At 58.7% G+C, this 24,083-nt stretch overlaps 1 protein-coding gene across 2 annotated transcripts in view; it reads left to right on the top strand.

The window, feature by feature from the left end:
* Parvb (parvin beta) overlaps positions 1-23,732 on the top strand; it is a 77,210-nt gene extending 53,478 nt beyond the window's left edge. For both annotated transcript variants that reach the window (XM_010634497.3, XM_019208981.1), the window contains exons 5-13: positions 1,626-1,766; positions 2,759-2,874; positions 5,146-5,204; positions 6,990-7,009; positions 11,356-11,417; positions 13,355-13,423; positions 15,930-16,031; positions 19,056-19,128; positions 20,379-23,732. In XM_010634497.3, the coding sequence (XP_010632799.2) occupies positions 1,626-1,766; positions 2,759-2,874; positions 5,146-5,204; positions 6,990-7,009; positions 11,356-11,417; positions 13,355-13,423; positions 15,930-16,031; positions 19,056-19,128; positions 20,379-20,455 (719 nt within the window). In that variant the 3' untranslated portion in view covers positions 20,456-23,732. The remainder of the gene's footprint in view (positions 1-1,625; positions 1,767-2,758; positions 2,875-5,145; positions 5,205-6,989; positions 7,010-11,355; positions 11,418-13,354; positions 13,424-15,929; positions 16,032-19,055; positions 19,129-20,378) is intronic.
* Positions 23,733-24,083: the final 351 nt, after the last annotated feature.

The raw sequence follows: 24,083 nt of genomic DNA, 5'->3' as shown, positions 1-24,083 counted from the left end.
CAGGTCTTGAGAACAAATCACTGCGGTCCAAGCTTCCTGTCTGCTTTGTTACACAGTCCGTGCTGACTCGTGCAGCTCCTTCCCTTCCACCCCAGGGAGTGTGGACATCTTCGGTGGGTAGGGTAGGCTGGTAGCAGGAGACCAATGGAGGAGGCTGGGCTGCCTGTCTCTCCTGGTGGCTGGGCTGTGACCCTCCTTCTCTCTCTCCCCAAGGCTCCTGTCTGCCCTGTCCTTGGTTGCTGGACTCCCATGAGCCCCGCTTCCTCTGTTTTCGGAGTAGCTGTGTAGGTTGCCGTAGATTTATCCAGCCAGGAACTACTCGATACAGGTCTGGGAGTCACACACGTAGGTAGGAGTTGTTTCCACTCCCCGCAAGCTGTGATTTTCCCCCATGCTCCCCTCTGCCTACCCTGACTTTATTTAGTCTGTTCCGGACCCCACTGTGGCCATCACCCCACACCCTGTCCCTGTCCGCGCCTGCCCAGTGCCTAGGACAGTGCCTGCCCATTAGCAGGTGTGCAGTCACTGTTCCGTGGGCAGATGAACGCATGGTGTCCCGAGCCTCACAGGTGTTGCTGTGCGATCCCCTCACCCTGCAGGGGACGCTAGGACTGCTGCTTATGCTTCTGCCTGCCAGGCAGGGAGAGAATGTGGTGTCCCCAGGGCCTCCAGAGAAGGCTTTAGATGGAACTTTGTGTCGTGGGCAGCCCAGAAAGCCCACAGTGACCAGCCTGCCCTTGAAGGCTTCCGTGATCTCCTTTTGGGGTGGTGTGGCTGACAGCTGCTCCGTGTGGACACCTGGCGGTGGACAGGCCCTGTGCGGAGGACGTGGCAATCACCCTCCCAGGGAACTGTGTCGCGAGGCTCCGTGCCGTGGCTTTTGTTGTGTGGCTGAGGAGAGATCTGTGGGGAAGCACCCTTGTCTTGGGATTCGAAGTGGGGAGGGGCGCCCAGGGCTCCTCCTGTCCTGCAGGTGCAGCTTATGGAGCTCCGGGGTCCCCTGCTGTCCCCTGCAGCCCCACGGGCCCCCGAGGGAAATTGAAGGCGTGCAGGGCTGTGCCCAGGCCTCTGTCTCGGTAATTGGATCTTGAACGAATGTGACAGTTCTTGCCCGGGCTCCTCCAGATTGCTTCCTGTTCGCTCTTGGAAATCACACAGTCCCGAGTTCTGCAAATTTCTAATCAAACGTCTTCTCGTGGTGTCAGAATGTTAGAGAAATGGGAACGGGAGTCCCGGTGTGTAAGGAGGCAGAGGAGGTGGCTTTCAGGAGTCTTTTTATTATCTTTATCAAGTGCTTCTCTCTTCGGGAACCCACAGGACGACCGCCTCATTTCCCAGCTCCTTCTCCGGGCTCTTGGGCCCCCTCCTGGTCCCTCACCTGCACCTGGAATGCCTTTCCCCGTTGGATGTGCCCAGAATGTTCCCCAGAGACGTGCTGCTTTGCCTTCATGCTTCCACCTCTCCCTCCTGGAACGAGTCTCACCAGACTCAGAACGGCCTCGAAGTCCGAGCTTCCTAGATTTGGTCATCTGTCGGTTCCGGGGACCCCCGCCCCAGCAGACGGCCAGGCAGCCCTGGGACCTGCTGCTTCCTCTGACTCTCAGCCTCTCGCTCTGTCCTTGCAGAAAAACTGGCGGACCGGAAGCTGGACGTGGCCGAGGTGACCCAGTCCGAGATAGGGCAGAGGCAGAAGCTGCAGACCGTGCTGGAAGCCGTGCATGACCTGCTACGGCCGCGCGGCTGGGCGCTGCGATGGAGCGTGGACTGTGAGTGCCGCTGGGGGCAGAGCCGGGAGAGCTCGTCCTCTGGTCACCGGCTCGCTCTGCTGCTCTCGCAGAGGAGGATCCGGTCCCCCGGCACTGGGTGACAAGCTCACACCTAAGAGGCAGTGGCTCACAGCCGCTCTGTGTCCTCCCTGCTCCAAGTGGAGGAATCGATTCTGATGGGGCCGATCAGGGTGGCTGCAGAGGCGGAGGGTTCGACTCCAAACACCCACAGCGCTGACGCTAAGTGAGCTGTTTTACTGATGACCCCAAAGCAGGAGCTCACGCTGGCCTTGGGAAAGGGTCAAAGTGGGCTGGATTTAGGATAATGTGACAGCGGAGTGTCCCCAGCACAGATGTGAGCTGGGCCTTGTCCTTGTTCCTGTCCTCCTCTTTCTTCCCCCTCAGGCCAGTTGGGTGTGACAGGTCCTGGCCCTGGTTTCTTAGCAGGCGACCTTGGGTGGACCTGCCTTGCCTCATGAGATGCCTTATAAACTGCAAAGCCCTGCACAGAGGGTGACTCTAGCAGGCGTTAGTTGGGTACCCAGGGAGGGCGAAAGGAAAGTGGATAGGGCAGCCAGGAACCAGCTCGGCAGGGCAGGAGTCAGTGTCAGCCATCCCCAGAGCAGCCTGTGCCCTTGGCCCGGCCCCCGTGGGGGTGGCTTTGATTGTACAGAGAGAGAAACTGTCCGGTGCCAGAGATAATGGCGCGCATGACTGGTACATGGCTGTGACCTGTCCTCCCCACACCCCCGTCACTGCTTTTCAAAAGTGCTTGAACACCGGGCCCCAACTGGTAGCACAAGTCGCCATCAGCCAACAAGAAAGGGAAAAAAAAAAAATACACAGAGTAGAGATGGGTTCTCTGGGGATCTGTTGTCAACTCTGCCTTTCCCGTGCTTTGCATCCTGGGCCCCTCGGTCTCGCTGCGCCTCGGCCTCTCGAATGCGGGCGCAGGTTCTGATAGAGACCTCCCGTCCTTCCCTCCTGGCCAGCCATCCACAGCAAGAACCTGGTGGCCATCCTCCACCTGCTCGTCTCCCTGGCCATGCACTTCCGGGCCCCGATCCGCCTTCCTGAGCTCGTGTCTGTGCAGATGGTGGTTGTCCGGGTGAGTGCCCCGCCCAGAGGCGGCCGGACTTTCTCCTCCTGGAATTTTCCAGCTTTTTCTTTTTCCTCCCAAGAGGCTACTTTCCATTTTCCCTCTTAAGAAAATGTGCGTCTCACCCTGGCCTGGAGATAAAGGATTTGGAGCAGGAACAATGGCACTGATTTGGAGAGAGACGGCACGAAGCCGCGAGAGCGTTAAGGTTTAATCTTCCAGAATTTTGAAGAGAACATTTATTTCTCTCCAAAGCCAACGAGTCGGAATTCAATCCCCTTGAATGTGCTTATTACTCACTGGAAGAGGTTGAGACCGGTGGTATGAAATAGATACCTAAATTAAAGGCTCTCGCATTTGCCGAGTATTACAGCCGTCATTTCCCCATTATCTGTTGTTTGGGGTTCATTTCTCCTGCTTCACTTGGAGAAGTGAAACCAGGGCCTAGGGTCCCTGGAGGAGGTGGAGGTAGATCGACCTCCCCAAGTTTCCCTTCGCTTTCAGGGATACCGAGTATGCAGCAAAGCATTTATCCAGTGCCCACTGGGTGCCAAGCACTCTCCCGGCTGCTGGGGACACCAAATGAGGAAAACACACGGGGGCCTGGAGGAGCAGCTGCTTCTGCCAGGGAGTGGAGGTTGTGCTCGGAACCCGGATGTCCCGGTTGTTTTTGTTACCTGAGATACCCGGCTCCGTGCCGTTCTCTGGGTTTTCAGCTTATCAGTCCCGAGGTCTCTGCAGTCCGTGAGGATCTGGCTGAGCCCGTGTTTTCTGAAGCCATGCCGGCACCCCCGTTACGCAGGGAAAGGCCCTTGCTGGGCTCCGGCAAAGGTCCCCTGTCGTCCCTCTGTTTCCTTCCTGCAGAGGATGTTTGCGGTAGTGACGGGGGCCCCTGGGGACCATTCCTGCGGTCCCTCATCTTGGATGCATGCTCGCTGGCAGGAGGCTGCCCGGGACCTACGTCAGCCTCGGGCCCTGGAAGCACTTTGTGGGCTCAGGGTCCTGGGTATTTCCTTTCAGGCTTGCACTTTGGTCCAAGATAATCCGGTTTTCGGAAAGTTTGACCCAAGCAAGCACTTGCTGGCACAGTCTGTGCTGACCCAGGTCACAGGATTCTTTGGGCTGTGCGCAGTGGGGAGGAGAGGAGGGAGAGGAGTCTGCGGAGCTGCCCTGCTGACTGTGTCCCCGATCTAAGATAGCAGGCAGGTGGCATTCCCCGGGTGGAAGGGACGAGACCCAGGGCCTCATCCGCCACCTAGCAGTGTGGCCTCTGGCCAGACACTTGATTTCACCGCGCTGTGATGACTTCCCTTTGGAACTGGATCACACTACAAACCGTTAACCCTTCAGCTTCGTGTCTCCAGTGCCTTGGCCCTGGCCCGGCGTCTGGTGGGAGCTGACACCAGGTTTGGCGAGGGAATCAGTGAGCCGGTGTCCTAGACCCTCCTCTTCCCAAGAATCAGGCACGGCAAGGCTGTCAGCAAGCTGACAGAACAGACAGCTGTTCCTCCTCAGTGAGAGCCAGCCCTTGGCTCCCTGAGGCTGCTCAGGAAAGGGAGGGACAGCTCCAACTGTGGGTGGCATCCACGGGAGGTTCGGTTAGGGGCCTGAGATGGTGGCTGGTGGGCTTCAACCCATGTCACCCTGCTCCCCACCTCTGTGCACCCTGTGCACCTGCCAGGCCCTCGAGAAGTGCGTCATGTGCTCCGTTAACCTCCCTGGGCCGCACAGCTAGTGCCACAGCTGCGGGCTTCAAACAGCGGATTGAGTCTCGCCGTTTAGGGCTGGAAGCTTGACATCCAGGAGTCTGCAGGGACACTCACCCTCCCTTGTCCTCCTCAGTTTCCTGGACTGCGGCCTCTCCTCTCTGCCTCTGGGTCTCTCTCCTCTCCTATTCTGTCTGTCATGTTGGAAATGGGGCCAGCATAATCCAGTGTGGCCTCTTCCTCACTGGCGTCTGCAAAGACTTCTTCCCAAGGAAGATCGTATGCCGAGGTTTCGGTGGATGTGAGCTTCGGGGACCCCGCTCAGGGCAGGCACAGGTGTTGTTTCCCTGGGTGACCCCGATCCTCACCTCTCTCAGCTGCTGGGCTTATTGGCAGCCTGAGCCGGGTGACCCGGTGCCTGGAGCCGTGTGGAGGACGGAGGATGGGGAGCAGGTCAGGGGCACGGGGCACAGCTGTCTGCACTCGGCTCCCGCCACCCTGTCCCTCTGTCCTTCCTCATCCCTCTGCCCACCCAGTTCTTGGGTGTTTATTTGTATATTTTGGGATTTTTCAGAAGCGGGAAGGCCTGCTCCACTCCAGCCACGTCTCAGAGGAGCTGACCACGACCACGGAGTAAGTGGCCCCACTGCTCGGCAGATCCCTGGGTCTCGGCACGCGCTTCCCGGTGGTTCAGGGTGGTCCCCGAGACCTGCTGCCGACTTCAGCTCCTTTGAGGCAGGGGCCGCAGGTCGACACCCAGCTTCCCTCTGGCTGACATCGCCAGGCCCTCTCCCATCTCTTGCAGAGAGCCAGGGGCGGACTTTTCAAAGTCTGAAAGGCTCCAAACCGTTGAAAACTGCAAACCAGATAGTATGTTCGGCATACGGTTTTTAGGGGCCCTCTGGCACCCGGTTCAGGCTCTTTACAACCCACCACGGTTGTGCTTCTTTCTTTGTTTGTTTGTTCAGTTAAATTTTATCCCACCCCCAGCCCTCAGTCCCTGCTGCGTTTCCCTTCTGTGTTTTTTTTAATTTAACTTATTGGTACATTCTAGGCAGACAGTACATCACATTCATTACTGGGATCCTGTACCTCTACATGCCAGGTCTTGGGCATTTGCCCTTCTTGCCTGAGCTTGTCTCACAGGGAGCGGTGCTGACAGAGCGGACGGTCTCAGCTCGCCCACCCCTCAGTCACAGCCGCTTGTCACGGCCCCTCGAGTTCACACTTGGGTGTGCAGACGCCTCGGGCACGCGTGTGCCGTCAGGGAGGCCCAGGAGACCTCTCGTGTGCTCCGTGTGAGGCGCCCCAGGGAGCCCTCACCCAGGAAGGAGCTGGAGGAGAGAGCTGGGGTGTGGGGAGCACCGGGGTCCTGGGCGCACCGTGCAGGTGTCCAGGGCGGAAGTCGGGGTGTGCAGAGTCCCGGGAGGCCGCTTCAGCCGGATGCCGGAAACCCCAAGCCCAGGAGGATCTGGGGGCCCAGCTCCTGGTCTGCTGCACAGCAGGGGCCCTAGGGTCCGGAGAGGCCACCTCGGCAGGCTGACGCCCAGGCCCCGCCAGCCTCCTGCCCAGCCTCCATCTCTGGGCTGAGTCCCTCTTGTCCCCGGCCCTCCTGGGCCCCGCCGGAGCGGACACTGTCCTCACCCTCCTGCCCGCCTTGGGTACCTCTCGCCCAGATGGGCTTCCTGGTGCCCCTCCTGCAGAATCGGGTCTCCCTGAGTTCCTCAAAGGCTCCGTCGTGGCCCAGCACTTTCTGGTTCCTCTTCCCACCCTTTCCAGGAAGCCCTTCTGCTTTTCAGGCGGGAGTTTCAGGCCTCCTTCCAGGTCCCAGAGGAGCTCACACACAGCCTCCCTCTGGGCATCCCCAGGCTGGGCAGGGTGTTTAGCTCACGTAAATGTCTGTTAATTAAGATGGAGCCAAAGGCCTTGCACTGGAGGCCCTGGAACGGAGTGGCTCTCCCTGTCTCTCAGGAAGCGGCTTCCGGGCGGGGACTGCGTGACTGCACTGTCTGTCATTGTCCTTTACGCTGCCCCCTTTGGGGCCCAGCCCCGTGGGGCTTCAGTGACGCTGTCCCTGAAAGCCCATCGTGTCTGCACGCACGGGGAAGCTGTAGCCTCTTGTCCCGAGGTCCACGGTCGGGAATCCTCCCCCCCAGGGTCCACTCGTGCTCAGGGCGGCCTCGTGAGGCCTCTGTGCCCAAGAGGGGGGCAGTTTGCCACTGAGCCGGCGTGAAGGCCACCCACGCGTGCACCCTCACTTCCGTCGTGGGAGTGGGACGCAGTGTGGCCGTCTGTGGCTCTGCCCGTCTCTGGCCCTGCACCTGCCCCACGGTGCTGCCTGTTACCGGGGCCTCGGGCCTCCTGACCGCCCCCTCTCTGTCTCCCTCTCCCTCCCTTGCCCTCTGTTCCTGGCTGGAGGATGATGATGGGCCGCTTTGGTAAGTCACCCAGCTGGTACCTTGTGGGTGGAGGGAATCTGGGTCCCAGCACCCTAGGGGGACCTGGACCCATGGGCTTCCCGGCCCCTGTCTGAGCTGGGAGGGGTGCGTGTGGGGAGCCGGGTGAAGAGGGAAGGAGAGGTTCGGGCCTCGATTTCCCACCAAAGGTTTCCAGCTCAGGACGCCTCCCTGTGGTCAGGCCCTGCAGTCCTGTGGGTGGGGCAGGGGTTGGTGCGAGGGCAGAGCAGGAGGATGCGAGGCTCGGGTATGACGGTGGTGCTGCTGCTTGTCTTCAGGGCTCTTTCCACAAGGGCCTCTTGATGGCTCTCCCCATTTCTGCAAAAGTCTGGAACCCATCCACTCAGACCAGGGTGGGGACAGAAGGCCCAGCCCCTCAGGGCAGCTTTGAAACCCTCAGAGACCGTGAGAGTAGCCCCAACCCTGGGGTTCGGGGCACCCCAGGTTATTATGGAGACTGAGGCATCCAGCCATGGGTGTGGCTCTCAGATTCCGGAAGGTCTTGACTTGGAGCAAGTGCTCGGGGAGCTCTCTCCAGGAACCTGAGTCTGCACCAGGAAGTTCACAGCCTTCAAAAGAGCGATTCAGCTCTCTTAAATGTCTCTGTTATTTAAGAAAACAAAACACAAAGGAGGAGAGGAGCCTTCCGCCAGCAGTCGCTGAGGGAGGCAGCAGGAGGGGCAGCTGTGGCCTGCCCGTGCCGGGTGGAGACCCAGGGTGGCCCTGTCATTGCTCCTGCCTTTGCAAAGCGGTGCGCTCTTGGTGTCACCTGCCCTTTCTCAGTCTGTGGCATCCCCCGGGGATGGGATGGGAGTCAAGCCAGGTGCCTGGGGTGTGGCTCCCAGGTCAGAGCCAAGTGTGGGGACATTGAGGCCCTTGGTGTCCTGGTACTCGGAGCTGGTGAATGAGACAGGCTATAAGCTGGTGACAGGCAGTTAGTTCCGCCCTTGCCTGTGGCTCTGGCTGAGGCAGGCATGAAGTCTCCCAGATTCACTGCTCCTGGCCGCCTGGGCCCGCCGTTCCCCATGTCTCGGGCCCTGGGGTGCCACATCCTCCCAGGGGTGCCCCGTCCACCTTGCTGCCTCCTGCAGTGCGGGGGGTCATAAAGTACCCCGATCCCTTCCCTTTCCGGCCCCTCAGCTCCCCTCTCCTGCTCAGGCCCGGCATGGTGTCTTCCTCACTGTCTGAGAGCACCCCAGGGTGCTTCTTCCAGCCTTGCGCATGAGCTGCTCTCCCTGTACGTGGTTCTGTGGCTCAGTCCTGCTCCTGGACACGGGTCTACCCTCCTGGCGATGGCCTCGGCCGGGCTTTGCCGGGAGCTGGGTTCTCGGGGTCGCTTCCTCTGAGCGTGGTGGGGCCCCTGTGCGCCCCATTCTCCTCCTCACACCAGCAGGAAGCTGGGCTCCCGGCTACCCCGCCTGCCCCCAGCATCCCAGGGAAACAGTGCCTCTCTGGGGAGCTGAGGTTGTGGCTGGTCTCCATGGCAACGGCTTTGCGGGCTGCTGTCTCTGGCAGGCAGCACCTCCCTTCTCCAGCCTCCCAAAGCCCAGAGCTCCTTCCCAAGGCTCTGTGGGACTCGGGGACGAGGGCAAGTCCTGCTTCCCCAGCCCTCCTTCCCTGGCCATCGCCTTGGCCTCCCCTTCACAGCCTAATTTCTTGCAGCAGAGCTGGTTCTGAAACTCCAGTCACCATGCTGGCCTGGACTCCCTGTCCCAGGGGACAGCTGGACTGGCTCATGCCTCCCTTTGCATGTTCTGTTCCCTGTCTGCCTTTCCTTTTTTCCTGTTGTGGCTTTTTGAGACAGGGTCTCACTATGTAGCCCAGGCTGGCCTTGAACTCCTGGTGATCCTCCTGCCTCAGCCTCCCGAGTGCTGGGATTACAGGCCTGCGCCTCCATGCCAGCAGTGCAATGCCTTTTTTCTTCCTCTTGCCCCTGCAAACTCCAGCTCAAGTTTCAAGGTTCCTTCTTGCCCTGTCCCCCCAACCCTTGACCCATGGACCAAATCTTGGGTGCCCCAGAGACCAGCTGAGCGGGATGGGGCCAGGTCACTGACCTTCAGCCTCTATTCGGGGCAACAGTGGGGCAGTGCCTCTGAGGGAAACCCACTGAGTCCCTGTCCCCGTGGGCTGCTCCCTGACACCACACCTCCCCTCTCCAGCAGAAGCCAGAATGTCAGACTTTTGAGCAAATCTTCCTGTTAAAACAAACTTGTCAGCAAGGAAGACAACTTTGCTGGGATCCAGGAGACGGCTGGGCTGTACTTGTCCCTGGTCCCCGGGTCACCTCCTGTTTTAAATGCTGCACAGGGTGGCCTAGGGCTGGCAGCTGTGCCTGCTTTTGGAGGAGGAGGTGGGTTTGGAGAGGGAAGCCATTTACCTAAAGTCTGTGGCCTTTTTTGTTTGTTTTTGCCATGGTGGGACTTGAACCCGGGACCCTCACAGTGATCTACATCCACAGCTTTTTAAAAGAAATTTTGAGACAGGGTCTTGCTGAGTTGCAAAATCACCCAGGCTTGGCTTTAAGTTGCAGTCCTCCTGCCTCGGCCTCCTAGTGTGCCACTAAGCGCAGTTTAAGTCTGTGAACTTTTAACCCACGGAGCTGGGATCTGAACCTCTATCTATTTTCATTCTTATAGGGCACACACAAATTCCTTCTCCGGGCCCTGTGTGTGGCCTGGTCCCCACAGCCTTTTTTCCCGATCCTCCTGCCTCTCCAGGCTGTGTGGCCATGTGACGTGCCCCGGGGTCCAGGTGAACAGTGGCTGGCGTGGGCGACGTCTCGGCAGCCGGGTGGCCTCCTGTGTGGCTTGACTCCGCCAGCCCAGCGGTGGCCCAGCTAAATATACCGCTGACGTCAAGGCCTGCTCTGCTCCCGGGGCTCTTCTTAAGCCACAGTCAAGTTTGCGCAGTTCTTGGTAAAGACTTAGCTCTATTGTTGGCCCTTAACAGACTGTCACAGGGAGGAGAATGTGACTCGGGTGATTATAGAAACAGTTTAGGTCTGCTGCCTTAGGAACGCGGGAGTCGGGAGGGTGACGTCGACCTTTCAGTGGAGGAGGTACTGTCCCCTCCCCTAACATGCGCACACGCACACTCACACACACACACACTTTCCTTCTGTCTCTTTGCTTCTCCCCTCCCCCAAAGCCAGGGAAGAGGCTCCGCTGTGGCCTCCGGCCCTGGCCTTCAGGTGCCCAGCACCTTCTGCCGTTTAGCACCCGGGCTGCCTCAGTAGGTGAAGGGGCCCTGCCCCAGCTGCCGGGCTGTGCTTCCTGGGTTCTGTCCTGAGCGGGGAGCCCACTGCCGTCTCTCTGCTGGCCTCATCCCCAGGCATGTGCTGTCTCCTGGGGACCTTGAGGACAGCAGCCGGGGACCCAGGTCCCTGCCAGATGCCCTCTTCTCCTCTTTCCTGCCTGGAGGTGACTCCCTAAGCTCCGTGCCAGCCACAGAGTGGTTAGGGCTCCCTGGGGAGGCAGAGGAGGAGGGGACACTTCAGGGAGGTGCAAGCTGCCTGCCCTCGAAGATGCATCCAGAGGAGATCCCCCAGGATTGCTCTGACAGACTCTGAGCACTGGCTGCCACCCCCCACTCCTCTGGGAGCAGGCAGTGGGTAGTCCGGCTGTGGGGAGTTGATCGCCCAACAGACAGCACATGGCAGACAAATCAAAATGAAATGCCATCTGCAGTGGAAATAGACCCTGGGTAGGACACGTAGCAGAGACGGGGAGCCCCTTGGAGGAGAACCTACAGAGAGCCAGGCAGCCAGAACAGCAGGTGCAAAGGCCCTGGGGCAGGTGTGTTCTGGATTTGAGGGTGATCGCTGAGAGGACCATGCTGAGCCTGTTACAGTCCAGGGACTATGGGAGAGAGGACGGGCTTTAGACCAAGAGAGAAGAGAAGCCTTTGGGGGTTTAGTGGGCTTGGGAGTGAGAAGAGAAGCGGTCCAGGTGTACCTTAAGGGCTGTGATTGCTGGGGAGGAGGTGGGACGGGTACAGGAGAGTGGGCAAGTGAGCAGGGGAGCTCTGGCTGCCTGCATTGGGAGCAGTGGGGCAGCATTTATGGGGGTTCAGATTCACAAGGAGGTTCCCGGGAAGACAGGGCACGGTGAGGTGTGGTGTGCCCAGGCATGTGGCCACATGCTGCCCGAGCTGCCTCTGCTGTAGCGGCTTCTCTCCCAGCCTTTGTGTCGGTCTGGGCATACGGCTCCCGGCTTCGCCATGTCAGGGCGCTGGCAGGTATGGGCTCAGGGGCCACACACCCAGGGACCAGAGCTGGCTGGTCCCCGGCTGCCCGTGAGCCCTGCCTCGTCTCTTCGCATGTCCTGCAGAGCGGGACGCCTTCGACACGCTCTTTGACCACGCCCCGGACAAGCTGACCGTGGTGAAGAAGGTAAGGAAGTGGAGGCTGTGTCCCCTCCAGGTCTCCTCGTCCCCTGCTTAGCTTTCCGCTGCCCTGGTGCCCGCCTGTGGAGGAGGGGGGATGTTTGGATCGCCGAGACGTTTGCCACATGGACTGAAGTTAATTACAGTTGGAAATGCAACCACAGTGTGTAAAATTAGCACCTTTGAACTCTGTCCCCGCTCCCTGGGTGGCTCCCTGCCCTCCCTGTTCTCTCTGAGGCGCATTATGAGCCCCAGAGTGGCAGGCAGTTCGTGGCAGTGCATTCCGACTTCACCCGAGGCCTTTGTCGATGTGGAAATGTTTCTAAGCATGTCAACCTGCTGGCTGTCACCAGCCTCATTACCGCCAAGCCGCACTCGCAGCTGCCCAGTAAACAAGCCGCCCGTGGGCGCAGACGCCCTGTGCCGCACTTGGCCTGTTTCCTGTTGGGGACTTTCGCGCCTCTGGAGTCCTGGAGGGAGCTACCAGGCCCTCCCGGCCCTTCGCCCGGCAGGATTGTTTCCCCAAAGGAGTTCGGGCCCCGCAGGGATCTCTTCCCCTCCTTCTGGGGACCCAGAGCAGCCACTGTGCCTGCTTGTGACCTCGGGGAGGGGCACCTGGTGGTACAGGGTGCCATCGGGCTGTGCAGCGCCGTGGTTCCCCCGGCAGGAGCTTGTAGCAGTGCTTACTAAGCCTGCTGTGGGGAGTGGGCTCGCCTCTTCCTCTGGGGCGGTGCCTGTGATGTTCCTACGGAACCCCACTCTCGGAAAGGCCCATCCAGGTTCACTCAGTGAGCTCAGCAGTCCCCGTGGTCCTCTGGCCTGAGCCTTCCAGGCCTTCCTGGCTGCCGTGTCTTGGACCTGCGGCGTAGGGCCCTGCAGCCCACCTCCACCCCTCCCAGCCCCGGGACCCTGACAGAACCAGCCTAGTGGACTTGCATGGGAGGAAGAGTCTAATCTGAGCCCCTCGCCTACTCCAGCCTGTTACTCTGTCTGCCAGGCGAGGGCGGCCACATCACCACCTCAGCGGCGCTGTGCAGATAAACACAGATAAACGCAGATAAACGCGCTGTGCGTGGCCCTAGCATTAGACACGGTGGGCCAAGGGCAGCTTGCACCTTCCAGGAGACAGGATGCCGTCTTTTGCAAATGGCTTTTGGGGCAGGAATGGGAAGGCAGCAGTTCCTTTCATTTGCCTTACGGCTCCGGCTTCCGGCCTGCCCTCCCTCATCCTCCTTGGCAAGTTGCAGTGTTGGCTCCCTGTGTCCCGGAGTGAAGGCAGGGGCACTGTCACCTCCCCAGCAACCCTCCCCAGTCACTTCCAGCCAGTCAGATGCACCTGGGCCTGGGGGACTGCTCAGCCACCCCCACCTCCCTCCCGGCCTAGGACAGTGCCGAGGTCTGTGTTCCTCTCCTGTCTGTGCCCAGGAAGCTTCCTGCGGTGCTGGTTTCCTGTGCAGGGCTCTGTCCCTTGGTGTCCTTGTCCCCACCACCGGGAGACTGCAGGGCTCTCCGACGGGGCTCTCTCTTCCTGTCTTGATGTCCCCAGCACCAGGCATTGTGCTAGTGGCTCAGTGAACCCAGACAGAATGGATAAGAAATGACGTCACAGCAGAGGCAGGGTGGACGAGGCGGAACTGGGTTTCCATTCAAGTTGGGTTTGATTGCTGAGAAATTACAGGGGGCAAATTTCAGACTTTTGCCAGAGAGGAGCCAGGGTCCCTTGGTACCAGGTAAGAGTGGACCGAGCATCCCGAAGCCCTGAGATGACGCCAAGGCAAGATGTGCCGGGCATGGCTGGGGCCACCCTTCCTTTGTCATCCCGGGCCCTTTGTCTTAGCTGACAGAGGTGACTCCGGACACGCTTCCCAAAGCAGGGGCCGGAGTGTCCACTGCACCCGGCGGGGTGGACGGTGGCCCCTGACAGCTCCCGCTTTGCCTTGACAGTCGCTCATCACGTTTGTGAACAAGCACCTGAACAAGCTGAATTTGGAGGTGACAGAGCTGGAGACCCAGGTACGCGGTGCTTCGGGCTGACAGGGCCATTTCGTGGGGTCAGAATCTCTCCCATGGGCCCATTTCTGGGCGTCTTATAAGGACCGGGCTGTGTTGGACCAGAGCCTGCTGTAGTAACTTCTTCACAAGCTGATCGCCTGTTTCCAGAGAGGTCGCATTCACAGGTCTGAGGATCAGGGCTCCATCGTATCTGTGGGAGACACACTTCAACCCCTAACCCCTTTCAGGGCTCTGCCTCCAGCCACCTCAGGGCCTTTGCATGTATGGTGCCTGTGCCTGGAACTGCTGTCCTCTCTGCTTCCATGGTGGAGCCCTCACCGTCAGCCCCGGGCCTGTGTTGAACCAATGCTAAATAAATATCTCGTGGTGAATCTGCAGACCGGCCTTTTGCGGTCAGGGGTATAAAATAGACCTTCTGAGCCGGGCGTGGTGGGCACACCTGTAATCCCAGCACTCGGGAGGCTGAGGTAGGAGGAGCACTGTGAGTTCGAGATCAACCTGGGCTACATAGTTCGTTCCAGGTCAGTCTCAACTACATAGTGAGACCCTGGCTCAAAAGACCAAAAAAAAAAAAAAAAAAAAAAAAAAAAACAAAAAACAAACCCTTCTTCCCGTAGCTAAAATGGCATGATAAAAATATGTTTTTCAAGCACTTGGTGAGCATTGAAGACAAAATATAATTTCCCCCGGATTAGCTGGGTGCTTGAATTTGGAGTCTGCCATTCGCGGTGCAGGCTTCTCCAATGCAGAGCTGATCCTTCTTAAGCCCCTGGGTGGGTTCTTTTACTCCTTTCCTTTTTTTTAATTTCTCTCATTTGCTTTGCTAATTAAAAAAGTAATTCGGGCTCGTTGGGGAAACGTCTGAAAATGCAGATAAGCAAAACCAATAAAAGCCATCCATAATCCCATCCCCGGGGTTTTGGGGAGACCCTCGCCCTTCCGCGTTGTGTGGGCAGCAGGTCTGCCTGTGGAAGCCGAGTGGTCTGCTTTCTGACGTGCGTGTTGATTCCTGCGTTGTCAGCCAACGCGTTGATATTATTCGCAGCATTTTTCTAGCGTTGCGGCTCATCCGTGGCACAACAGCCCCGAAGCCTGCTGGGCAAAGAGCGGATCCTTTCCCCTCTCCTGCAGACGAGTCCCCTCCAGACTCCCAGGCAGGACTAAGTACGGGGATGGCTGGATGCTTCTGTCCTGCGGTGTTTTATGAGCATAAATGTGTTTCTCAAATGACAGTGGATCACACGGTGCAGCTGTCTTGTAACGTGCTCTTGGTTCCTAACTTCTTTACCGGCGTCTTCTCTTGGAGGAGGAGTGCGTGTGTGCCTGTGCGTTGCTGTCTGACCCTTTCCCTCCTGTTCAGCCTGTCCGTCTAGATTAACCGCTCTGCGGCTGGCCTCGTGTGGTCAGACGTCTCTACGCTGCTGCGCGGGGACAGTGACAACTTTGTGCACAGCCACCTGCGCCCCGGCCCTTCCTTGGGATAAACTCCCAGCTGCGAAGGTGCTGTGGGCCGGGGAGGTCCGCACCCTCGGTGCTGCCCTGGGCTCCTGGCAGTCCTCAGATCCGTGCCAGGGGGCCACTGGGTCTCAGGTCGGATTCGCCTCTGTCCTTATTTACTCCACAGCCTCTTTTGTGCAGAAAGGAGGCAAAGTCTGCTCTGCCCATCAGCTGAGATCACTCAGTGACCGGGGGACCCCAGAAGGACAGCCACCTGCTCACACATTGCTTTACTCCAGGGCTTTTTGTATCAGATTTTGGCGACTGCCCTTGTCCTATTTTTGTTTTGTCTTTGAGACGGGGTCTCGCTGTGTCATTCAAGCTGGGCTTGAACTCACTAAGTAGCCCAGTCTGGCCTTGAACTCAAAGCAGTCCTCCTGCCTCAGCCTCCTGAGTGCTGGGATTTCAGGCGTGTACCACCATGTCCAGCTGACTTTTCCTTTTTTTGTTGGGAGTGGGGGTTACCAGGGATTGAACCCAGGACTTTTGTATTGAGTTACATCCCCAGCCCTTTTTATTTTAAGGCAAGCTCTTGTTAAGTTGCCCAAGATGGGCCAAACTTGCAATCCTCCTGCCTCAGCCTCCCACGAGCACCGGTGTATCATAGTACCACAATGCCCGGCTGACTTCTCCCTTAAATACCATCAGCAGCCCACTAGGGTGGTTGAGGGTGCCGGGGGGGTGGTTGCTTGTAGATGAAACACTCTCCCTTTTCCAGGGTTCCATCTGGTCAGTGAGTGGCTGATGACGGCAGCTCGGTGACCCAGCCCCTCACATGAATGGGTCATTTGCACTGCTATGGGCCACAGAACATCCTTGAGGCCTGGAGACATCCTCCGTTCCATGTTCTTTGTGGATTGGGAGTTGAGTCTCAGAGACCTTGACTCCGGCCTTGATTCCAGGTCTCGCCTCCTTGCAGGAGGTGGCTTGTTGGGTTGTGAAATCTCCTCCCTGTCTTGAGTGTGTGCAGGATGCTCTCCCAGAAATATCACCAGGTGTTTCTGTGCAGTTTGCAGATGGTGTGTACCTCGTCCTGCTCATGGGCCTTCTGGAGGACTACTTTGTTCCCCTCCATAACTTCTACCTGACCCCAGAGAGCTTCGATCAGAAGGTACGTGTGTGGGCTGGGTGCAGTGGTGCACGCCTGTAATCCCAGCACTCTGGGAGGCTGAGGCAGGAGGATCACACGTTTGAGCCCAGCCAGGGCAACTTAGTAAGACCTTGTCTCAAAAATTAAAAAACAAAAACAGGGTTGGGGACGTGGCTCAGTGCAGAGGCCCTGGGTCAAATCCCAGTCCCACTAGGAACTCCAACCCTGGGCGTGACCCAGGGCACAGCCGAGGTGACCGCTCAGCTCTCTCTGCAGCCTCACTGTGCTCTTTAGAACCCGGAGCCCACTCAGCGGACAGAACCTCGACTCGCTGTGGTCAGGGGCAGTGGTACACAGCGTTTATCGGGCCACTGCCTCCCTGGGGTCTTCGCCACAGCCCCTGACACCCTTAATCACGGTGGTCAGATGCGCCGCACGTCCAACCCTCCCCGCCGCACACACGTTCTTCCCGAATACCATTTCCGGGGGTGGCACCAGGTACCCCCAGGCGGCTCTGTGCCAGTGTCCCCCGCACCCCACTCAAGTAGGTGTGGCCAGCTGTCTGCACCTGCCGGGGTCTGGGCCAGGGACGTCCCAGGCACCAAGATGCGCAGGTGCTGGGTCCCTTAGGTAAGATGGCACTGCGTTGGCACGGGAGCCATGCCCACCCTCCAGCACGCTGCACGCCAGCTCTGGAAGAATCACGACACCTAATGCGTGTGCGTAATTGCTATCCTGCGTTACTCGGGGAGCCGTGACAAGAAGAACCTCTGTACCTGCAGAGTACAGAAGCAATTATTTTTCCAAATGTTTCCCAGTAGCTCTGGGGTTCGTCTGCAGGGTGGACCACAGATGCGGAGGACTGGCTTTCCATGTGTGCATGTGTTTCTATGTGCTGTGTCTATGTTGCATTCCCGTGGTTGGGTTCTTAGGGAAATTTCCCGGAGAGGGTTGTTCCTTGAGGCTGGGTGCCCGCCCCGCCCTGAGCACTGTCCCTGTCCGGGCCTTCTGAAAATGAGCCTGCGACACAGGCCCCAGCCCCTCACCTTTAAAACTCAGCCAGGGCTGGTCTGGATGGCTTTGGACTCACCGGCATCTGTCATTTAATTTCCCCTAAGTGCTAGACCCGTGAGTCAGGAAGCAGACAATGGAAGACGCAGGCGGCAGCCAGGGAAACAGCAGAAAATGGGGCCAGTGTTTACCAATCTGCTTGCTCCTGGCACCGCGCAGCCTGTCTGCTCACGGCCAAATGTCGCTCCCGCCCTGCCTGCTGAGGTGTGCAATTGGAACAGATTAGCCTGGTCTTGGCACGGTGGCGGAGTCCGCGCGGGATGGAGAGAGGGTGTGCGGTGCCTGGGAGGAGTGGGCTGTGGGACCCGTCAGGTGCCACCCACACCCTAGAAATCAGAGGCTGGACGGTTAGGTCAAGAGGTCCACGTGTTCCCAAGCCCCATTGAGCCTGGAGGCAGCAGCCTTGTTTTAGAGCGATCTTTCCTTTGTTCCAGTTAACAGGGACACCGCCAAGAACCGTGGATTTAGGCAGCCCTGGAACTGGGTCTCTTTCCAAGGCTTTGTGCAACCAACAGGGACACTGTCTTCTCCCAGCATGGCTTTGGTGCCTTTGAAACAAGGGTGCAAGTCTTTGTCCGTGGCTGCCCTGGCCTGGGGGGCACTGGGCCTGACTCCTCCACGCATGCCCTCTCCGTGCTGGGGAAAGGACCCTGCAGGTCTTGAGGAGCTCTCAGAGGGCCCAGAGGACAGCCCCCTGGGCACCCTGAGTTTTTAGCGGGGCAGAAGTTCCGTTTTACTATGCCTTCTGAGTTGCTGCCTGTTTGCATTTTATCCAAAGCTTGTTTTGCATGCAGGTGTGTGCTGGTACATGAGCCTGTGCATTGGATCCCCGGGTGGCAGCTGGCTAGAGGGAGACACAGAGCCGAGGGGGAGGAGGCAGGAGGCCGGGACTGCGGACACAGATTCACTGTGTGTCGGCCTTGCACCTGCCTGTGCTCTTCTGGTTACAGCTGCCCTCCCATGTCTCCGCCCTGTGCCCTCGGCGAAATGCGTGATCACACCCACCTCCTTCAGCGCTGGGAGGGGCAGCGAGGGCAGTGCCCAACGCTCGGGTCATGTCCGATGCTGGCTGCCCCTGTCCCTTTGGGGGGCTGTGCTTTGCACCCTCTGCGTCCCCCACCCTGGCTCCTGCCCCTTATCTATGCTCAGTGCTCAGCCTGCCCTCACCCCGGCTCAGGCACAGCCTCTCCTGACCCCAGGCCCTGCTCCATGTCCTGCAGACCAGAGCATCTGGCATCCTGCCTTGTGTCCCCACGGCCCACCCTGCCAGCAGAAGGGCCTGGACCCTCCTGGGCAGGACTTGGGGTCACAGCAGCCCAGCCGGCCTGTACTCCCACTGGATGGCACCCCTGTGTCTAGCTGTCCGGTGTGCTGGGGGTGCTGGAAGAATGTCCCACTCTTTGCTTCTCTGAACACCCCAAGCTGCTTTGTTACACGGTGGGCTGCACTGGCCAAGGGGTAGCGGCTTTCCTGGTTTATTATTAAATTACACTCTAAGTAAAACCGTCATCCACGTTTCAGACTCTTGCGTTGAAATTATGAAAACTCTGTTGCAAGAGGGCTGCTTGACTCCTCCGAGCCTGCAAGACCGTTCCAACACTGTCCTCCTATTGTGTTGGTTGGTTGGTTGGTCCCCTCCCCGCAGGGACAGGGTGGTGTTTCTGCAAGGGACGTGGCTCCCAAAGCCTTAGTTTCTCCGTGTGTAAAACAGCACCATGGCTGCTTGCTCATCACACAGCTGCAGTGCTCCAGGGCAGGTGGGCGCCCTCTGCCTCCCATCCCCAGCCCCCGATCAGGTGTCTAGCAGTGTGTGTCACCTTGGCACTTGCACCTCTCTGTGCCCACCCTGTGCCCCACCCTGGGCTTCCTCTTTCACACTGGCTATCACCCTGCTTTCGAAAAGGAAGGAGCAGGCGGCCGGCAGGCCCGGGTGGAACTGTGGGCCGCAGTGCTGACTTCCTTCCTCCTCGGTAGGTGCACAATGTGGCCTTCGCCTTCGAGCTGATGCTGGACGGGGGGCTGAAGAAGCCCAAGGCTCGGCCTGAAGGTAAGGTCCTAGCCGGGTCCCCTGGGCAGCCCCAGCATGGCAGGGGAGAGACCAGGGCTGGAAGAGTCTGGTGATCTAGATGTGTCTCTTCCCGAAGGCCTGGGACTTGGGCTTGCTGCTTGGGCTCCACCGACCCTGTTTTAAGGACCAAGAGGCGCTCACTGGCAGGGCTGGCATTGCCAGTGCTTCCCTCCCTGTGGTGCCCAGGCCGGCCCTGAGCTCCAGGCCCAGACCGTTCATCGCCCTCCTCAGCCTCCACGGTGTGAGATGACGGTTATGCACCGCCCAGCCCGGCTTCGGTGCTGCTTCCTTAACGGCCACTTGACCTCGCAGGTCGAGGCTGCTGCCTGCAGACCTCCGAGCCCAAGGGCCTCTCCGTGCTTCTAGGAGGATGCGGGAGGCATCCTTAGGTTCATTGGGTGCTGCCTGAGGTCCCCCGAGGCCCAGCAGAGGCTCCGCTCATGGGCAAGGCCTGGGCACATTTGTGTTCTGTGTGGGTACGAGTGGGGGCAGGGTCACCTCACTGTCCCTGCCTCCCCAGGAAGTCCCCTTAAGGAGACTCCCAGGCCAGGAAAGAGGAACTCGGTGGTTCACAGGGCTGAGTGTCAGAGCCAGGGAGCTGGTGGGGCCTTGGGGACCACAGAGGGACCCATGCGGACGGGCTGGAGTCATGGGGTCCCAGGATGGAGCCCTGTGCTGCGTGCTGTGGGTGGCTGGGTCTGGTGGGATTTTCAGTGTTTTGTTTTTCAGCAAGGCTCTTGAAACTTTCTGAAGTTCAGACCCAGGGCTGCTGCTCCTGGTTTCCCAGTGAATGAGCCGGGGGGTGGACTCTGTAAGGGGAGGGCGGGGACTGTGGCCTCACACCCCTAGAGTGCCTCCGGCCTTCCCTGCCCGCCCTCAGTGGCCACTGCTCTTCCGGTCTCACTGCCTGCACTGGGTGTCAGGGAGGTGGGGGCCCCAGGTCAATGGAGAGCACGGTGGCCGCCTCCCGCCCGTGGAGCTAGGTGATGTGGTCGAGCCGTTCTCTGCTACCATCTTGGTCTCCTCACCCACAGACCAGGAGGAGAGGACAGGAGCTTGGTTAGGAGGTCAAGGTTGACTTGGAGCAGACTCTGCCCACTGTTTCTTGTTCTCGTGATTAGTTACGGGCTGTGGGGAGACAAGGTGATGTTCTGTGATCTTGAACCATAGGCGGAGGGCCTCAAAGGCCTCTCTTCTCCCGCCAACACCGTCTGTGTTTCTCTCTGCAGATGTGGTGAATCTGGACCTCAAATCCACCCTCAGGGTGCTGTACAACCTCTTCACCAAGTACAAGAACGTGGAGTGACAGGAGCGGCGGATGACTTCGGGGATGGTTTCTGGGCAGCGGGAGCGGGGTCTGTGCTTCTGGCCCTGGGCTTCTGTTCCAGTTGGTTGTTGTTCCTTACCTCTTCTCCTTGTGACTGCCAGGGCCTTTGAAAATGCACTGCTTGAGGCCCCAATTCCCAGGCTGCTGAGTTAGTTGTTGTTGGTCTCGATCAAAAACTAAAAAAAGAAAAAACCCGGCCCCCACCAGACCCAGCCTCAGACCCAGGGCCCTGCTGGTGTGCTCTGTGATGGAGCAGTTAGCAACCTCAGGTCCTCGCTCGGCCCAGTGCCACCGTCGCTGTCACTGCTGTGTAGGCACAGACTCCTCAGGGACTCTGCCTGCCTGTCTCTGGGGTTCCCCTGGGATGGGCCCTCCTTGGAAGTAGGGCCTTTTTAGAAAAGGTTTTTCTAGTTTAAAAAAACCTCCCTGTCAAATCCCTGAAGCTGTGGATACGACCTGAGTTTCCTCTCCACTCCTGTAGCTTTTTGGGTGTCTCTTATTTTGACTGATCTTTTGCACAAAAGATGACTGGCTCCCCCGGCCCAAGGAGGCAGCAGGTGTGGAGAGCAGGCCTTGGTTTCTTATGTGGCTCAGGGGCTGGGCCCGGAGCCGGCTGTGAAGGTGTCCTGGACATGGCTTGGGGCCCTTCGTGGGGACAGACGCATCTGCAGAGACTACGCCAGGGCTTTGTGGCAGAGCACCGCAGGCCGGCCGGCTTTAGCCGAGAATTCGTGGCTTGCAGCTCTGGGGTCTGCGGGGCCGGTTTTTGCCGAGGCTCCCTCTAGGCGAGCTTCTTCCCCGGTTCACAGTCTTCACCCTGTGTCTGGCCCTCACCTTTTCTTAGAAGACACCGGTCCTCCCGTGGTGAGACCCATGCGTAGGCCCTCACCCCCCAGTGAGCTCCCTGAAGACCCATCTCCAAGTGCACATGCAACTGGGGATCCGGGACCTCAGCCTGCGAATTTGGAGGACACAACTCAGCCCAAAAAGGGGACACGTGAAGTATTCACCACGCTGTCCCCAGAGTGAGGTGGCATCTCCCTCTGGAGTGTCGTGCAAAAAGAAATATTGTCACTCACATGTGGCCTGCTCACCCCTGGCTCACCTTGGCTCCGGAGAGAAATGGGTTCCATCGGCTGCACTTCCTTGGTGGACCCTGCTCTCCGGTGTCCTGCCCTGTGGACGGTCCCTGCCACATTCTCCCAGATCCCTCCGGCCCCTGGGGACTCGTGCACGGCCAGCCCTGCCCTGCACACTCAGCATTCGCAGAAGTGAGACCAGATGGGCTTTTCCAGTCTTTCCGATCCCCACCTTCCCGCAATAGATCAGAGCTGCAGAATGAGTTGTTCATAGCAAATCGAATGCCAGCGTGAAGTTTGAAGAAACAGTTTAATATCCTTCCTCTTACCGCTGTTGCTAGGCTGGGGAAGGGTTCCAAATAACCATTCTGTTGGAGGTGGTTTCCCAGCAGGAGCAAGAAATAATTAAAACGGCATTAGAGAGTCTCCTTGGGATGCGGTGACATTCGAGAGCCGCGGTGACAAAATACTCAGGGCTAGAACATTCTGTGCTGCCTTGGTTCCACGCACCGAACCTTTCTGGCCTGCGTGTTCACAGGCAGGCTGGGGAGGGGGCACCCAGAGGAGGGAGGCCACAGTTTCCAACAGAAGCAAACAGCCCTGTCCTATTCTGACATGTGGATATCCGGATGTCCTGGCAGCTCCTGTCCCATGAACACAGGCCCAAGCTCATGTCCCCTGAAAATTCTTCTGTCCCAGTGAGACAGCACCCAGATCGTAAAACAAGCAGGGCAGCTGTGACTGGGCACTGGCTTCACACTAGGGTGGCAGGAGGCTGTGTGCACGGCGTCGCCTGGACAGGAGCTCTGGAGCTGGGCTTCACTGTGCCTTCCCTGAGTGCCCACAGGCTTGAAAAAAAGAAAAGTCACCCAGATGGGAGGCTCTGCAGCCGGACGCCCCGAGCCCTGGGCCTGCCTACACGGGGCATGCTGGAGTCCCTGCGTCCCAGCAGCCGTGTGACGGCTTCTGAGCGTCCCTGGGTTCTTAGTCTGGGGAAGCTTGAGAGCCTCCTTCCATCTCGGATGCCTCGTTTTTGTGATTTTTTTTTTTTTCACTTTTTTCTGAAGCGGGGCCTGGCCCACAGGAACCAGGTGACGTCAAGGTCATTGTGTCCAGTGCTAGGGGCTGAGCCTGGACAACCCTGAGACAGCTCCCATGCCGGCCTCCTCGGGGCGGCTCTACGGCTGTCCCCACCTTGGCAAGTCCTCCTGCAGCCCCAGACTCCACCCCACACGATATCGTGTGAGCACCGAGCCCAGGGCCCCACGATGTCCTAATTGGTTGCAACAAAGAATGATTTGATTCCAGAAACAGCTGAATCCTCTTTTCCCCCTCTGTGTGCCAGTATTTTATTACCCTTTTAATTGTTTGAAGCAACATTTACTTTGAATTTCTGAGTATTAAATAAAAGCCACTAAAACCCCGGCCGCGCTTTGATCAGAACGGCCTGGCTGACAGCAGGAAGCCACATCGCGGCACATGGTGGCATGAGCCCAGCGCTTCCATGCCAGGGACACAGGCTGGGGAGACGCCACATGGTGTGCGTCAGGGTGTGCCATGGTTTATTCCAGTAAAGGACGAGGGAGCACCAGGCCCACCCTGTGCTGGGCTGCAGGGTTCTGATCCAGAACTGGCCGATGCTCCTGGCCACGCACAGGCTGGAGAGCACTGCTGCAGGGAGAGGGCCCTGTCCCCTCTCTGGAAGGCACAAGAGGTCACAAAGCCCTGGGTACTGACACACGAATGACTGCCCTGATGCTTTAGGGTGAGCGACCCTGGGTGGCCTGCAGGGCGCCCTGACCTCGTACTCTACTCCGGCCCTGCTGCAGCCTACGTGAAGTTTCTGGTGCACAGAACTTCTCTGTACGAAGCACGCTAAGACTGTGGCCAGTCTGGAATGACTTGGACAGCAATGGAGAGATGCAAAACAAACAAAAAAAAACCCAGAACCAACTAAAGATGGCAAGCTGTGTCTGGAAAGAAACCAGGCTTCTGACAAAGGCTTGGATTTGAACCCAGCTTTGTCACTGTGTGACTCGAAGAACCCATGTCTTCCAGCTCAGGGCTCTGAGGGCCAAATCCATGCCACCCAAGCTAGTGACCCCCAGCCCTCCGCCCTTGGGGAGGGTGTGGCAATAACTGCAGACAGCCTGGGATGGCAGTGCCCAGGGAGGGTGGACTCTGGCCTAGCAGACAGCCAGGCCTATCCATCCCCCAAGTGTCCGTAGAGCCTAGGCTGGGAACCCTGCTCTCAAAAGACAGCTCAGGGCCAGCCTGCCTCAACACCTTTCCCTGGGTAGGAGCTGTCTGTTAATAATGACGGAGATAAAACGTCGTCTTCCTGGCTGCCACTTCTTTGAGGACAGCCATGGTGCATGACCCCCCAGGGACTTCGATTGGTCCTGTTCCCAGGTGTGTGCCCAAGGCTTGCTTCATCTGTGCCTAGGACAGCAAGTGACAAGGGGCAGAACTGGCCCCTGCCCTGAGCCCTCACCCTTGGAACTCGCAGGGGGACTCCTGTGATCTGC

The sequence above is a fragment of the Fukomys damarensis genome, unplaced genomic scaffold (assembly GCF_012274545.1).
Source record: "Fukomys damarensis isolate Sample0158 unplaced genomic scaffold, DMR_v1.0_HiC HiC_scaffold_19, whole genome shotgun sequence".
Classification (NCBI taxonomy): domain Eukaryota; kingdom Metazoa; phylum Chordata; class Mammalia; order Rodentia; family Bathyergidae; genus Fukomys; species Fukomys damarensis.
The sequence above is the reverse complement of the archived record's forward strand: the minus strand, read 5'-3'. Positions and strand labels throughout refer to the sequence as shown.